General features: G+C 33.5%; 1 protein-coding gene across 14 annotated transcripts in view; it reads right to left on the reverse strand.

Annotated features, from left to right (window-relative positions):
• ZMYND11 (zinc finger MYND-type containing 11) overlaps nt 1-17,212 on the reverse strand; it is a 129,516-nt gene that overhangs the window by 71,578 nt on the left and 40,726 nt on the right. For 12 of the 14 annotated variants that reach the window (XM_059912253.1, XM_059912254.1, XM_059912261.1 and 9 more), the window contains exon 2: nt 2,571-2,705. In XM_059912253.1, the coding sequence (XP_059768236.1) occupies nt 2,571-2,686 (116 nt within the window). In that variant the 5' untranslated portion in view covers nt 2,687-2,705. Of the gene's footprint in view, nt 1-2,570; nt 2,706-6,463; nt 6,618-17,212 lie in introns of those variants that run through there. The other 2 variants (XM_059912256.1, XM_059912263.1) reach the window with 2 other exon arrangements.

A 17,212-nucleotide genomic window follows, 5' to 3' on the forward strand; every position in this document is an offset into this window, starting at 1 on the left:
TACAGGAAACAACAGAGTAAATGAACCAGGTCCTTAGATAAATAAATTGCAAAGGAAAACAACAAAAAAAGATGAATGAGAAACCTACAGATTAAAAGATATTTCAAATAAAAACAAGCAGAACTAAAACATTATACAGAGGTAAACTACGGTGTTTAGGATGTGCCAGGCTTCAAAATATAAAGAGCCATGACCCCAAAGCCCAAAACTTAATGGGTGACTGAAGCTATACAGTTTGTATTTTTATGGAGTCACTCACCAGTCAAATATAGAATGAAACTTAATGACTACATATACATTCTTCACATCAACTCTACTAAAGCCTTCAGTAACTTAGATATTTGGATAAAGATTAAGGATACCTCTATGTTCAGACTTAGTTGTAACTAAGCAGAGCACCTTGATTTAAAATTAATCTAAAGCTTGAAAAGTATTTACCTATTTAGAATACAGAATAAGATTATTAGGCTTTAAAGCAAAAGATCTGACTTCCTGTCATGGTCCAATTCTTCTTCCTAACTTACCTTGGCAAGGGTTACGAGCAAGGAAATTAACACTGCTGAGAAGCCAAGGCACTGGGCTAGGCAATTATCTAGACAGCTCCTTCCCGGGGCTGACGGTCTGGCAGGGAAATCATTACACATGTGACTAGTGTTATGAAAGAAGTACAAGATGCTCTAAATGCACCCCCGTAATAAAAAGGAATATGACATACTCTCAGATGAGATGAGGCAGAAGAAACACTGGGAACCACTCAAACACTTACCCTCTGATTTTCTCAGTATTTTTTTCATCTTTAGATAAGGTTGATAAAACAATGACTATTTGGCAGGTAAATGAATTTACTCATATCTGTCTTAAGATCTATGGATGGACCTTAGGACAGGAAGGTAAATAAGCCTTGGCACCCTTAAGGTTGTACTGATGAGGAAAGGAGGAGAGAGAATGTTTATGGACAAGCCATTGTGCACAACAAGAAGAGGTGTGCAGTGCTGTCAACAGCCTCTGCATCGCTCACAATTTAACATGTATACACAGGTACACATGTGTATACACATGTACACACACAGGTACATAGGTCATCCAAAGACTACTCTGACACCCACATCAGCAACCTTGTCAGCCAAACTCTATACATGTCACCTGGAGTTCCCACAGCTTCCTAGAGAATGTCCCTAGAGCTTTCAGAGAAAGATGCCATGGATTAATAAGAAGTAATAGCCTGTAAAGTTGAAATAGTTCAGTCAAGATTAAATGACTTTAATTAAAAAAATTAAATCCAAAGAACATTATCTTTTTTTTACATTCTTCTGTAAGTAATTTTTGATATACATAAACTATGGTTTTTTTAAAAATCCCAACCACAGGAAAATACTTAAGGCTTTTTTTGCTTTGAGGTTTTTAAAAAAAACTTTTATTCCAATATCACCAATATTAAAAGTAATTTAATTATTATGCACTATTTATTTTATTCTTATTTTCCACATAGCTGTTACCTATTTTTTTCCCTTCTATTCACCTATAGGAGCTAGGAGTTGTACATGGGCAACTTTAAAATATTCAAAGGGTTAAATATAGAGTTAAAGCAATATATAGCACCATCTTTCTTTCTCATGTCCCTTCCCTCTTAAGTAACCTTTATAATCTTCTTCACTAGAATATGGCTAAGTGACAAAAATATGATACTTAACTTTGTTACTTATGAATAACGACAAAAATAAGCACTTAATTAAATGAGCTTTTGTAAATCATCTGTTTTCCCTTTTTATAGGTAGCATCTAAAGGATGTGTTGGAGAATAAGTATAAAGAAAGTCTATTTAAATTATGAAAAAATATCATTCAAACATTTTTAAAAGATTAATTTAACTTTATTCCTTTAAAAATACCAAACAAAACAAAATCAAGTTCTATTTGAAGACTCCCTTATAATTAGTACATAACATGTAAATAGAGTATTCATACAGTAGTCTGATTTTTTTCTATTCTGAATCTTGGACTACCAAGATAAACAGCATTGGAAAATAAAGAAGAACTTTCTTCTGTCAACTGAAGATTTATTTACTATAACTTCTAAAATATAAAATGAAATTGTTAAAAATTCTTGGTTAGTGTGCTACAAACTAGTAAGATGTTACTATACCTACACCAAGCTATATAGTAGCATATATTATTAATACATTAAAATGAATAATGAACAGTAGACTTTTAGATAGCTTACATAAAATCAAGTGATTAACTAAAAGCCTTTTTAATAAAAGACAAATAAGAACTTGTTTTCAAGAGTTAAAAAATTTTTGAGAACTAAAAATCTATTAGTGTACTATTGGAAATAGTACACATTGATACTTTACTTATCTAATATTCATTTATACAACCTCTAAACACAAGTTGCTTGTGTATGTTTCAGTATTGAGTTCCCTAACAACTTTATACCCCTGTAAGGGAAAGTGTCTAGTACTTTGTAATATATGTTAATTAGCATAATAAATAAATAAATAGTCTTTGGACCTTTTCTCCCAAAGTCTTATATAAAATTTTACATAGACTTTTTTTGATTAAAATTACTTACTTTGTAATACGGTCAATGTTGGCAATTTGCTTCTGATTCCGTATAATCTCAATGGCTGCCCAAAGATGCTGGATAGCTTTTGTGTCCGCCTGCCGTCTTTTTGTTAAGCGTGCCATGACCTGTTTACTCCTTCAGCTGTAGCAATATACAAAAACATAAGGGAAAAGCACGGATTACAAAATGAATTATCATCAACATAAGTAACACTCTCAGCACCTCAATATATAGTATGGCCAACTTTTTTATTTTCTACCATCCACATCACCAATTACTCCATAAAACTTTTCAATTCATTACTTCACAAAGAATGACACTACAAGACCAACAGTAAAAAAGGTCTTCCCAAGAAGAATGAGTGGCCATCTTATACCAATTTGTCAAAGAAATATACATTTAAAATTTATTATAAAGCAAAAATGTTACTATATAAAATTTCATTTTTGATATTATATTGTGTGTAATTTGACAGATCAATGCAAAACGGAAATTAAATGTCCGAATTGTAAGTACTTTAGTTTATTATACTCATGGTTTAAATATTTTAATTCAATATAGACATATTCATAATGAAAACAACATTCCTTTTTTAAAAAAATAAAACCATAAACAGAGAATATAGAATAGTTGTTTCTGGCTGAGGTGTGAAAGGCTGGGGGTTGGTATACCAGAGGATGACATGGATGGACCCACATTATTAGAAATGTTCAGATGCTTGGATGAGGTGTTGGTCATTCATTATGTTATTAGGAAACAACATTGCTAATTTATTCAAATTTCAATATTCTGAATAGACTGAGGAAAATGGCCACCAGCTGTGTCCTGGCAAGACTGGGGGAAAAAACGGAGTTGCAGCCTGAATGTCTGATGAGAGAGATGGTACTGTAAGAAGAGGCCACATGCCTGGACTCTCCACTGGGCACAGAGGGACCTGTTAGGCACCGAGACACCTGACCCCTAAATCATACAGGTTATGATGTTGAGGCCCTTAGGCATAGGTAAACATCAAAGTTTTGGGGGTGGCTGAAATCTCCTTGACCTGACCTTTCCTATCTTTTAAGAGGAGAGAATAAGAAAGGAAAATTCATTCTTAGCACTTCATTGTATTCCATGACTGGCCAGGAGAGCCTCATGAATCTTTTTCTCCACCTCTACATTTCTTTTCACAGCTAAGTCAATTCTCCTTCTTTCTCCAAAAAACCCAAATAAAACCAGCAGTTGCCATTAAAGCTTAACTAGAGATTCTCTTCTGGTGAGTCTAGGATCAGTTAGGCTCCTGAAATAAGAAAGTGCTTTTCAGAATTACAAAATCAATTAAGAATCAAAAACAACAGCAGCATTCAAGTTTTAAAGAAAACTTAAGGAAAATCAGTTGGTTCAGTATAGAATTCAATATAAAATTAAGAGATTTTTAAAATTATAATTATTATTTATGAATGTCTCTGTTCTAGAAAGTAACCACTTTAAAATGTACAGAAACTTCTCAGTTTAAGTGCACTTGTATAGGAGTGTCAACTTTCCAAATCTGATAAGCAATATGGTATGGAATTTATTGGTAAGAATATACAATGTTAGAAAGTGACATCTAATGGTGAACTGTAAAAATACAACTTGTCAGATTATACAAATACTCAGATAAAAGAACAAAATTTCAGTCATTCTTACACACTTAAAAAAATGTTGCCTATTTTGTGTAAGGCAATAGCTAAACACAATGAAGTATTTTAAAATGTATAAACTCTAGTCCTTGACAGAAAATAACATAAAACTGGCAAAGGCAATTTGACATATACATGGAACTACTAACTGTAATGTCATATATGACATAAATGGTACAAAATATATGCTGTGAGAATTCAGACAAAACAGATACTACTTCTAGCTTAAGTAACACTACAAAATGGTAAATATGTGGGAAAATATAAAATTTCTTAATTTCTTGAAAAGATAATTGGCTGTTTAAAGCAAACAAAAATAATTGTTAGGTATCATTAGGTTTATAACATATGTAGAAGTAAAATATAGATGACAACCCAATAGCACAAAGGAGGGGAAGGGGTAGTAAGTAATTATATCATTGTAAATTCTTACGTTTTATGTGAAATGGTATTTATTATACTAATTCAAGAGGAACTATGTTAAATCGAGGATGCATATTACAATCCTTGGAACAAACACTAGAATACAAACAGGTACAGTTGACATATATATAACTCAACTTATGTTTTCAAAATACATATAGATAAAGTTAAGAATAGTTTATTCAGAAATACAAAAGATATATAACGGCAAAGCTAACATTTACAAATACTAAAATAAATAGCAAATATAACTATTTACATAACAACCAGAAGAATATAGTAGACTAGTAGCAGAAATTCTAAAAGTGATGCCACTTAATTCCTAGAAATGATTAAACTCAAGATTAAAGAATTAAGCAATGCTACACTTCAGGAAAACAGATGTAAAGTCAAAGCCAAAGATTTTTGACATCTACCTACACTGAGTCACACAGGTAGATATGCCTGGTAATGAAGGTACACCATAAAGAACATGCTCATAGTTACAGGAACTCAAGGAGAACACTGCAAAGATGCAAACCCAAGTCAGGTGAATACAGTGAAGCTTGGAGGCATGTTATAAAAGTACCAAAAACAACCTGACTTATTAGGACAAGATCTCTTTAAAGTACAATCACTGAAATTCTCCTTTCTTATGAAATCTAAAATCATTCATTTCAGGCACGCTTGTTACATGTTAGGCATTCTTCTATGCTCTGGGAATATAATAATAAGGTAAACAAAAATCCTTCCATTAGCTAGTAAATATGATTAATAATGTGGCTAGATATAAGACAAGGATAGTAATTTAGGTGTCTGTAAATAAAAAGAAAATCTTAGAAAATTAGTTTCTTATATTCTAGGCACCTACAGCTTATCATATAAGGCCTTTAACTGATTTTGGCCAAACCAAATTTTAGTCTATGGTACCTGAATGTATATTATATTTCTACTAAACTGAACTACTCAAAATTTCTAAATGTGTCCCCAAACTTCATAACTCTATCCCTTTGTTTAAGCAGTTCTGTCTAGAATGTTCTCCCTGCCCCTTTACTAATTACTAAAAATTCCCTGTTCTTTCTAGGACTTACTACGATGCAAATGTTCCTGACCAACGCTTTCACAAGAATCAAACTCAATTCTCTTGTGTATTCTAATTGTAATTTGTTTATTCATCTCTTACAAATGTATTGCCTTGTACAAATAATTTTAAATTCCTAAAAAGAATTTATTAATTCAAGTAAGGAAAAGACGTGTCTTGTTTATTTTTCATCTGTCTTCCAAGGTGCACAGCATAGTTATGAACATGATAAACTTCTGATATGGACTTATAAAATTAAACTTTTCCAGTTATATTATATAAACAATAAAGTCCCAGAGTAAGCCTTCGTTTATGTTATATCAAAGATTAAGATATCAAAAAGAAAGATCAGAAAACTTGTAGAGATATACAATATAGTCCTCAATCTTTTTTTTTTTTTTTTTTTAGCTCCAACACATCTGAGGAATATGACAGACTCGCAGTGATTCTCAAGACTTCTATAGTTTAAAAAACAAAAAAAACCCCAAAAACTTCCCAGTAAACTTACCAATTTCATTTATTGTGGTAAAATACACATAAAATGTACCATCTTAACCATTCTTAAGTGTACAGTTCAGTGGTATCAATACATTCACATTGCTGTGCAACCATCACCACCATCCATCCCCACAACTCATTTAATCTTGTAAACTGAAATCCTATACCCATTAAACACTAACTCCCCATTACCCACCCCAGCCCCTGGCACCCATGATTCTACTTTCTGTTTTTATGACTGTGACGACTCTAAGTACCTCAAAGAAGAAGAATCACACAGGATTTGTCCATCTGTGACTGGCTTATTTCACTGAGCATAGTGTCCGTGAGATCCACCCATACTGTAGCATACGGCAGAATTTTCTTCCTTTTTAAGGCTGAATAATATTCCATTGCATGCATATACCACATTTTCCTTATCCATTCATCTGTGGATGGACACGTTTTAGCTATTGTGAATAATGCTACTATGAACATGCGTATACAAATATTTCAAGACCCTGCTTTCAATTCTCTTGGGCAAATACCCAGAAGTGGAATTGCTGCATCATATGGCAATTCTATTTTTAATTTTTTGAGGAACTACCATACTGTTTTCCATAGCAGCTGCATCATTTCATATACCCACCAACAGTGCACAAGGGTTCCAATTTCTCCACGTTCTCATCAACACTTATAATTTTGTAGTTTTTTGACACTAGTTATTCTGATGGGTGAAAGCTGGTCCAAGTAACTTTGGCAAGCCTCCAGGCAATACCGGTATTCTTTATCCCTACAAATCCAATTTAATGCAATCCCTTCCATCTATGTAAGTACCTTGTTTCCTATCATACAAATGCTACAAATGGGGGAAAAAAAGATAAAAGAGAAAGCAAATCAGGAAAAACTTATAAATAAGTAAAATTAAACAAGGAATTCTTGGTGACACATACATATATGGGGAAACTTTTTATTGCAAGGAAATGATAAACATGATAGGACAGCAAGAGAATAGTTGGGGGGGGGCAGGAAAAAGAGGCTGCATTGAGGAGGAACACACTGGGAGAATACACAGCATCAAATATGTTCTGATTTTTACTTCTGGTGGAGGGGTGCAAGTTTTTGTTTTATTTTTATGTCATCTAACATAAATATATAAGTATTTTAAAGTATTTACATCAAATATTGCATAAAATTTAAAAATTAATCTCACTGTATAATGTGCATTTCTTTGTGACTTAGTTCAGGTTAAAATTTTCCCAAACTCTACTAGCAATTTGAAGTTACTTTTTATTGATAGTCTATTCATGCTATTTTCCCATTTACATATTAATTTCTTTACATATTATTTACAAAATACTTTTGTCTGTCTTTTAGTAAACATTAAATGAAATTATACTGAAATCTAGCTATGTATTCCCCTTATGGTCACCTTTAATGATTAGAAGTCCTTCCACACTCAAGTCTGAAAAATATTCAATTTTATTTTCCTCTTTTATACAATTTTTTAAAATACTGACTTCTTAATCCATCTGGGAATAACTTTTTTTTTTTTATATCTTTATTGGAGTATAATTGCTTTACAATGTTCTGTTAGTTTCTGCTGTACAACAAAGTGAATCAGCTTTATGTACACATATATCCCCATATCCCCTCCCTCTTGAGCATCCCTCCCACCCTCCCTTTCTCACCCCTCTAGATGGTCACAAAGCACAGAGCTGATCTCCCTGTGCTATGCAGCTGCTTCCCACTGGCTATCTATTTTACATTTGGTAGTGTATATATGTCCATCCCACTCTCTCACTTCGTCCCAGCTTCCCCTTTCCTCCCTGTGTCCTCAAGTCCGTTCTCTACATCTGCATCTTTATTCCTGCCCTGCCACTAGGTTCATCAGTACTGTTATCTGGGAATAACTTTTTTAAGGTATTAATATTAATAAGCTTTATTTTTTTAGAGCAGTTTTAGGTTTACAGCAAAATTCAGCAGGAAATACAAAGAATCCCATGTCCCCACACTCCCACAGCCCCCCTGATTATCAACATCCCAAACCAGAGGGCACATGTCTTAAAATCAACGAACCTACAGTGACACACCATTATTACCCAAAGTCCATAGTTAACTGCTGGTGGTGTACATTCTATAGGTTTTCACATATGCATAAAGACATTAAAATGCTATACAAAATAGTTCCTCTGTCCTAAAAATTCTCTGTGCTCCACCTAGTCATCCTTCCCTCTCCCCACAATCCCTAGCAACCATTAATCTTACTTCTCCACTGTTTTACCTTTTCCAGAATGTCATATAGTTGGAATCATACAGGATATATAGCCTTTTCAAACTGGCTTCTTTAACCTAGTAAAATGGATTTAAGGTTCCTCCATGCCTTTTCATAGCTTGATAGCTCATTTCTTTTTAGTGCCGAATAATGTTCCATTGTCTAGATGCCCCTCAGTTTATTTATCCAGTCAACTTGAAGGACATCTTGGTGGCTTCTGTATTTTGACAATTATGAATAAAGCTGCTATAAACACCCTTGTGCAGGTTTCTGTGTGTAAGTAAGTTTTCAGCTCTTTTGGGTAAATACCAAGGAGTATGACTGCTGAATTGTACACTAAGAGTATATTTCGTTTTGTAAGAAACTGACAAACTGTCTTCCAAAGTGGCTGCACCATTTTACATTCCCACCAGCAATGAATAAGTGTTCCTACTGCTCCACATCCTCATCAGCGAACGGGGTTGTCAGTGTTTTGGATTTTAGCCATTTTAATAGATACATAGTGGTAAATCAATGTTGTTTTAATTTCCAATTCTCTAATGACATATGATGTTGAACATCTTTTCATGTGCTTACTTTCCATCTGTATATCATCTTGGTGAGGTATCAGTTCAATTCTTTTGCTCATTTTTTAATCAGCTTGTTCATTTTCTTAATGCTGAGTTTTAAGATTTCTTTATATATTTCTACCAGTCTTTGGCTTGTCTTCTCATTCTCCTGACACTGTCTTTCACAGAGCAAAGGTTTTTAATTTTAATGAAGTCCACCTTATCAATTATTTCTTTCATGGGTCGTGTCTTGGTGTTATATCTAAAAAGTCATCACCATATCCAAGGTCATCTAGGTTTTCTCCTGTTATCTTCTAGGAGTTTTATAGTTTTGCATTTTACATTTAGATCTATGACCCATTTTGAGCTAATTTTGGTGAAGGACATAAGGTTTGTGTTTAGGTTCATTTTTGTATGTGTGTGGATGTCCAGTTGCTCCAGCAGCATTTGATGAAAAGACTTTGCTTCGTTGCATTGCCTTTGCTCCTTTGTCAACAATCAGCTGACTATATTAATGTAGGTCTATTTCTGGGCTCTCTATTCTGTTCCATTGATTTATTTGGCTGTTACTTCACCAATACCACACTTTTAATTACTATAGCTTTATAACAAGTCTTGAAGTTGGGTAGTATCAGGCCCTGATTTTGTTCCTCTCCTTCAATACTGAGCTGGCTATCTGGGTCTTTTGCCTCTCCATACAAACTTTAGAATCAGTTCATCAATATCCACAAAATTACTTCCTGAGATTTTGACTGGGACAGCACTGAATCTATAGATCAAGTTGGGAAGAACTGATAACTTGACAATATTAGTCTTCCTATTCATGCACAAGAGTTATCTTTCCACTTATTTAGTTCTTTGATTTTGTTCATCAGAATCTTGTTTTCCTCAAATAAATCTTGTAATAATATTTTTGTTAGATTTATACCTAAGTATTTCATTTGGGGGATTCTAATGTAAATGGTAATGTGTTTTTAATTTCAAATTCAACTTGTTCATTGCTGGTATATAGGAAAGTGATAAGACTTTTTATATTAACTTTGTATCCTACAGTCTTGCTACAATTGCTTATTATTTCCAAGAGTTTTTTTGTCAATTCTTTTGTATTTTATTCATAGACAATCATGTCATCTGCAAACAGACACGGCTTTATTTCTTCACTCCAATCTATATACTTTTATTTCCTTGTCTTCTCTCATTGCATTAGCTAGGAATTCCGAACAATGTTAAAAATGAATGGCGACAGGGGACACTGTTCTTGATCTTAGTGGGAAACCTGTGAGTTTCTTACTGTTAAGTATGGTGTCAATGTAGGGATTTTGTAGATAGTCTTTATCAAGTTGAGGAAATTCCTCTCTATTCCTAGTTTGCTATAAGTTTTAATTATGAATGGGTGTTGAATTTTGTCAAATGCTTTTCTGTATCTATTGAAATAATCACAATTTTTCTTCTTTAGCCTGTTGATGTGATAGATTACACTGACTTTCAAATGCTGAAGCAGGCTTGCACACCTGGGATAAATCCCACTTAGTCGTGGTATATAATGCTTTTTATACAATATTGGATTCAATTTGCTAATAGTTTGCTCAAGATTTTTACATTTATGTTCATGAGAGAGATTGGCTTATGGTAGTCCTGTTGGGGTTTTTTTTTCTTCTTGTACTGTCTTTGTTTGATTTGGATATTAGGGTAATGCTGTCCTCAAAGAGCGAGTTAGGAAGTATTATCTCTGCTTCTACCTTCTAGAAGAGATTGCAGAGAATAGGTATAATTTCATCCATAAATGTTTGGTAGAATTCGCCAGTGAACACATATGGGCATGGTTCTTTCTGTGTTTGAAGGTTATTAATTACTGATTCAATCTCTTTAAAAGATATATGCCTACTCAGATTGTCTACTTCTTTTTGTGTGAGTTTTGGCAGATTTGGCCTTTCAAGGAATTGGTCTATTTTACCTAAGTTATCAAATTATCAAATTTGTCACCACAGTTATACATAATATCCCTTTATTATCTTTTCATGGTCCAGAAGCAGTAGTGATTGCCCCTCTTTCATTTCTGATATTAGTAATTTGTGTCTTGTCTTTTTCTTTCTTTTTTTTTAGTTAACCTATCTAGTAACTTCTGATTTTATTGATCTTTTCAAAAAACTAGCTTTTGATTTTTTCTATTGATTTCCTACCTAAAATTTCATTGATTTCTGTTCTAATTCTTATTTCTTTTCTTCTGCTTAGTTTGAATTAATTTCATCTTCTTTTTCTTGCTTTCCAAGGTAGAAGCTTAGATTGCGGATTTTAGATCTTTCTTCTTTTCTATTATAGACATTTCTCTCAAAGCACTATTTTCACTGCATCCCACATTGTGATAAGATGTATTTTCATTCTAATTTAGTTCAAAACTTTAAAAACTTTCTCTTGAGATGTCTTCTCTGACCTGTGTGTTGTTTAATTGCCTTGCATTGCCTTTGCTCCTTTGTCAACAATCAGCTGACTATATTAATGTAGGTCTATTTCTGGGCTCTCTATTCTGTTCCATTGATTTATTTGGCTGTTACTTCACCAATACCACACTTTTAATTACTATAGCTTTATAACAAGTCTTGAAGTTGGGTAGTATCAGGCCCTGATTTTGTTCCTCTCATTAACCCACGTATTTTAGGGTTTTGAGCTATCTTTCTGTTTTTGATATCTGGTTTAATTCCATCGTGGGCTAACAGCAGACATTGCAATGATTTCTATTCTTTTAAATTAATTACGATAGACCAGAATATGGTCTATCTTGGTGAATGTTCCATGTGAACTTGCAAAGAATGTGTATTCTGCTGTCATAGAATGAAACAGTTTGTAGGTATCAATTACATCCAATTCACTGATACTGTTGTGAAGAATTCAACTATGTCCTTACTGATCTTCTGCCTGCTGGATTTGTCCATTTCTGACAGGGGGGTGAAAAGTCTCCAACTATAATAGTGCATTCATCTATTTCTCCCCACAGTTCTATCAGTTTTTCCTCACATATCTTGACACTCTGTTGTTAGGCACAGAGACATTAAGTATTGTTATATCTTAAGAGTATTGACCCCTTTATTATCATGTAACAGCCCTTTTTATACCTGATGTCATTCCTTGCTTTGAAGTCTGCTCTGTCTGAAATTAGTACAGCTACTCCTACTTTCTTTTGGTTAGTGTTAGTATGGTATATCTTTCTGTATACCATTTCTTTTAATCTATGTGTGTCTTCATATTTAAAATGGGTTTCCTGTAGACAACATAGAGTTGGGTCTTGTTTTTTGATCCACTCTGACAATCTCATCTTTTTATTGGTATAGACTACTGACATTTAAGGTAATTGATATAGATGGATTAGTAGTACCTCTCAGATTTGTTACTGTTTTCTATTTGTTACCTTTGTTCATCGTGCCTATTTGTCTTCCACACATTCTGTCTTTTGTCTTTTTAACTGAGAACTTTATATGTAACAATTCCCTCTTTCTTAGCATATTGCACTTTTTTTTTTACTTTTTTTTTAGTGGTTGCAATATACATTTACAACTAACCCAATGTTTATTTTTCTGATTCACACGTAGTACAAATACCTCATAATATAAAATATTCCTAATCTCTCTCTTCCAAACCCGATATTGTTCCTGTCATTCCTTTCACTTATGCATAAACATACAAAAGCATGTACAGTTGACCCTTGAACAACATGGGTTTGAACTGTGCAGGTCCACTTACACGTGGATTTTTTTTCCCCCAATAAATACTACTGCAGTACTACATGATCTGCAGTTGGTTGAATCCACAGGTGTGGAAACGCAGATGTGGAGGACCAAATGTAAAGTTACATGCAGATCTTCCACTGTGTTGGGGGGCTGGTGACCCTAACTCCCACATTGTTCAAGAATCACTGTACATGCACATAAGCACACATAATCAAAAACACAGTTGCTATTATTTTGAACAGATCTTTTAGGTCAATTAAGGATCACAAAAATAAGTTTATTTTACCCTCATTTACTCATTCCTCAATACTCTTCTTTACGTAGACCTGAGTTTCAGACCTGTATCGTTTTCCTTTAACATTTGTTGTAAGGCGGTTGCAAAACTTTAACATTTGTTCTGGCAAAAAAACTCCATCAATGTTTGTCTAAGAAAGTATTTCCCCTTTACTATTGAAGGATAATTTCACTGAGTACACAAAATTCTAGGCTGGTGGGGTTTTTCCCTCAACAATTTAAATATTTCATTCCACTCTTTTTGCTTGCATGGTTTCTAAGAAGTCAGATGTAATTATTGCATTTGCTTCTCTATAGGTAAAAGGGTTCTCCTCTGCTGGCTTCTTCAGGATTGCTTCTTTATCTGTAATTTTCTTAAGTTTGAAAATGATATACCTAGGTGTAGTTTGGAGGGCATCTATCCTGCCTTTGGAGGGCATCTATCCTGCCTTTGGAGGGCATCTATCCTGCCTGGTATTCTTTTTTTTTTTTTTTAACACCTTTATTGGAGTATAATTGCTTTACAATGTTGTGTTAGCTTGTGCTATATAACAAAGTGAATCAGCTATATGTATACATTCTCTCTCTTGAATGTGGTTTGGTGCCTGACATTAATTTGGGGAAATTCATAGTCATTACTGTTTCAAATATTGTTTCTGTTCCTTTCTCTTTCTTTTCCTTCTGGCATTCCTATTATGCATATGATACCATTTTGTAGTTGTCCCACTGTCCTTCATGTTCTGTTTTATTTTTTTCAGTCTTTTTCCTTTTTCAGTTTTGGAAGTTTCTATTGTCGTATCTTCAAGCTCAGATGTTCTTTCCTAAGCTGTGTCCAATCTACTAATGATCCCACCAAAGGCATTCTCTATTTCTGCTATGGTGTGTTTGCACTCTAGCATTTCTTTCTGATCTTTCTTGGAATTTCCATCTCTTTCAGTATACATGTAATCTTAAATATTGTCCACTTTTTCCATTAAAGCTCTCAGCATATTAATCAACTTTTTAAAAAATTCTCGTTCTGATAATTCCAACATCCCTGCCATATTAACCCACATTCCAATGCTTGTTCAGTCTCTTCAAACTGTTTTCTGCCTTCGGGTATGCCTGGTATTTTTCTGAAAGGCAGACATAATGTACTGGGTAGAAGGAACTTCAGTTAAAGGCCTTTAGTAATGGGAGGGAGTTGAGTATTTCACTTTCCCAGGTCAGTTAGGCTCTAACCAAACACCAGATGGTTAGGCTCTGGTAAAATAGTTTCTCATGAGGGCACACCTTGTTAAGAAGAACAGAATGCTCTGGCATATTTAAAGCTGGTTCCTTGTCCCTACCCCCGATGGAATCATGAGAGGATTGTTCTCCAACAGCCTCTGTGAGAGTCTGGTAGAACTCCTAGAGAAAAACCCCACAGAAGGGTGAGGAGCCCCTAAGACTGGGTCCCACTGGGTTTTTCACTCAGACTTGTCTGCCCTGAGCCTCCAGCAATTTGTCAGTTACATCCAGGTTTCCTTACCCCAGCACTGGTTCCTGCAGAGGTTTCTGTTGGTGGGTTTTTGTAAGTTGTGATTCTATCTGCCTTTCTGTCTCTCCAACTTTTGTGGCAGCAATTTGTCCTGTGGCCTAACTTTTCTCATGGATCTCAGTAGATTTGTTGATTTTACAGTTCTTCAGTTCGTTACTTGCTATTAAGATAGAGTGACAACCTCTAATCATCTTACATGCCCAACCAGAAACTGTGGAATTACTTTTTGAATATGACTTAAGATGAAAGTATAGGTTTTCACAGAGGTCATCAATTGTAGTAGCACAATTTACTGAAAGATTTCTTCCTTCTCTAATGGAATGTGATACATTCCTAAATTATATACTAAATTCTTAAATTATATACTAAATTCTTATCTATACTAGCATTAGTTTCTTTGACGTGTTTGGTCTTTTGTTAGTATCCCATAATTTTATTTAATGTGTTTTATTATTAATTATTATTAAGTTAAAGTTATAATTATCAAGTTGTATTCAGTTATTATTTATTATAGCTTATTTATTATAAGTTACATATATAAAAGTTATAATTTTAATCAATTCCATGTTGTCTTTCATTGCTACATAATTATTTCATATGTGAGTATTATCTGCCCAACATTATCAGTTTTTTGAAAGAAGGCCATATTTTAAAACCTCCTTATGTCCCTAACAAATTCTACCACAAACTGTACACTAAAACACTTACTCATTGAATACATTCCCCAATAAGTCTTGAGGGAAAATAATAATAATAATACAGGGAAGAGGAATAAAGCTAGCCTTTAATAATGATAAATGGTTGACTACTAGGTCTTAAGTAGACTCAAGAACCTCCAAAACAATCAGCTGCTGCCCAAATTCCATACGTGACAAACAGAGAAACAAACTTACAGGAGGAGTTCTAGATGATGCAGTTATTAAACACAGACTTTAAAATAATTTCATGCTTGATATGTTCAAGAAATTAAAAGATAATTCCAGCAGAGAATAAGAAGCAATAACAAGAAACTAAACAGAAAGGACAGAACTGAAGAACTACAATACCTAAATCACTAAACTGATGGGTTTCGCATCAGATTAGATACAGATGAACAGAAAATTGGTGAACCTAAGAACTATTTCAAAAGAAAATATCCAGAAGAAAGCATAGAGAAAACAAGAGCATAAGAGACATATGAATATGACAATAAGGCCTAACTTATATTTCATTGCAATCCCAAGAACAGAGAAAAGAACTGAGCAAAATTAACTTTCAAAGAGACTGTGGCTGATAATTTTCCATTACTGACAAAAGATGTCAAGCAACAGATTCAAGAGTCACTACCAGAAAGCAAAACCAGATTAATGCAAAGACAACTACACCTTGGCACATCATAGTAAAACTGCTGAAAACAAATAGACAAAAAGAAAAAATATTTTAAGCAACCAGAGGAAAAGTCATAATGCCTTCAAAGGAGCAATAATACAACTGCAAGTTGACTTCTCAACCAAAACAACAAAAGTCAGAAGATAATGAAATAATACCGTCAAAGTGCTCAAAGGCTGTAACTGCCAACCAAAAACTCTATGCCTGCAAAAAAGAAAGGTAAATAAGATATAGTTTATATAAACCAATACTTCATCACCAGCAGTCCAACAATACAGAAACTAAAGATGCTCCTCACGCAGAAGGAAAAGAATCCCACATAAAAAGTCAAACTGCAAAAACGAACAGAAGACCTTTACACACTGAGGACACAGTTACTACCTCTAGAGTAATCAATAAAAGGACAGTAAAATAATGAAGACCTACCAAGCTTTTGATGGGGAAAAAAATAATACAAAATGCTTCATCAACACCCCTGCCAATAAAGAAGAAAGAAAAAGGAGGAAGATATATAAAAGCCATATACTATGATGATAGATTTAAACTCAAATATATCAGTAATTACATTAAATCTAAACAGAGCAGCTTCAATAAAAGATAGCAATTTTGAGCCTGAATTAAAAACAATGATAAAACAGAAAGCTAGCTACATGCTGCTTGCAAAAGATACATCTTAAATACAAGGACATAAAAAGTTTGTAAAGAAAAGGGTAAAAAAAAAAGTATCATGCAAAAATATTATCAAAAAGAAAGTTGGCAAGAGTGCAATAATGTAAAGTATTGTTAAGAAAAAAGAGGGTCACTTCATAATAATAAAAAGATCCAGCTTATTAGGAAATGTTCTAAATTTTATGTATTTAACATAATCTTATAACACATAAAGCAAAAACTGACAAAACTGAAAGAAAAAAATAGGCAAATCCACAATCATAGCAGGAGATTTTTACATACCTCTCACAACCACTCATAAAACAAAGAAAAAATTACTAGGCATATAAAAGATTTACAAAAACATTTAACAAATTTGACCTGATATATATAAACCTCTGCAGCCAATACCTGCAGAATGCACATTCTTTTCAAATGCACATGGAATTTTTACAAAATTGATCATGTGTTGGGTATAGCAAGTCTCAATAAATTTCAAAGGATTGAAATTATACAGTCTGCTCTCTGTCCACAAGAGAACTGAAAAAGTCAGTAACAAAAGATAGCCAAAAAAAAAAAAATTCCTATGTTTCTGAAAGCCAAAAAACATATGTCTAAATAGTTAACTTTAAAAATTCACAATAAAAATCAGGAAATATAATGAAAGGAACAAA

The sequence above is a fragment of the Balaenoptera ricei genome, chromosome 2 (assembly GCF_028023285.1).
Source record: "Balaenoptera ricei isolate mBalRic1 chromosome 2, mBalRic1.hap2, whole genome shotgun sequence".
NCBI lineage: Eukaryota > Metazoa > Chordata > Mammalia > Artiodactyla > Balaenopteridae > Balaenoptera > Balaenoptera ricei.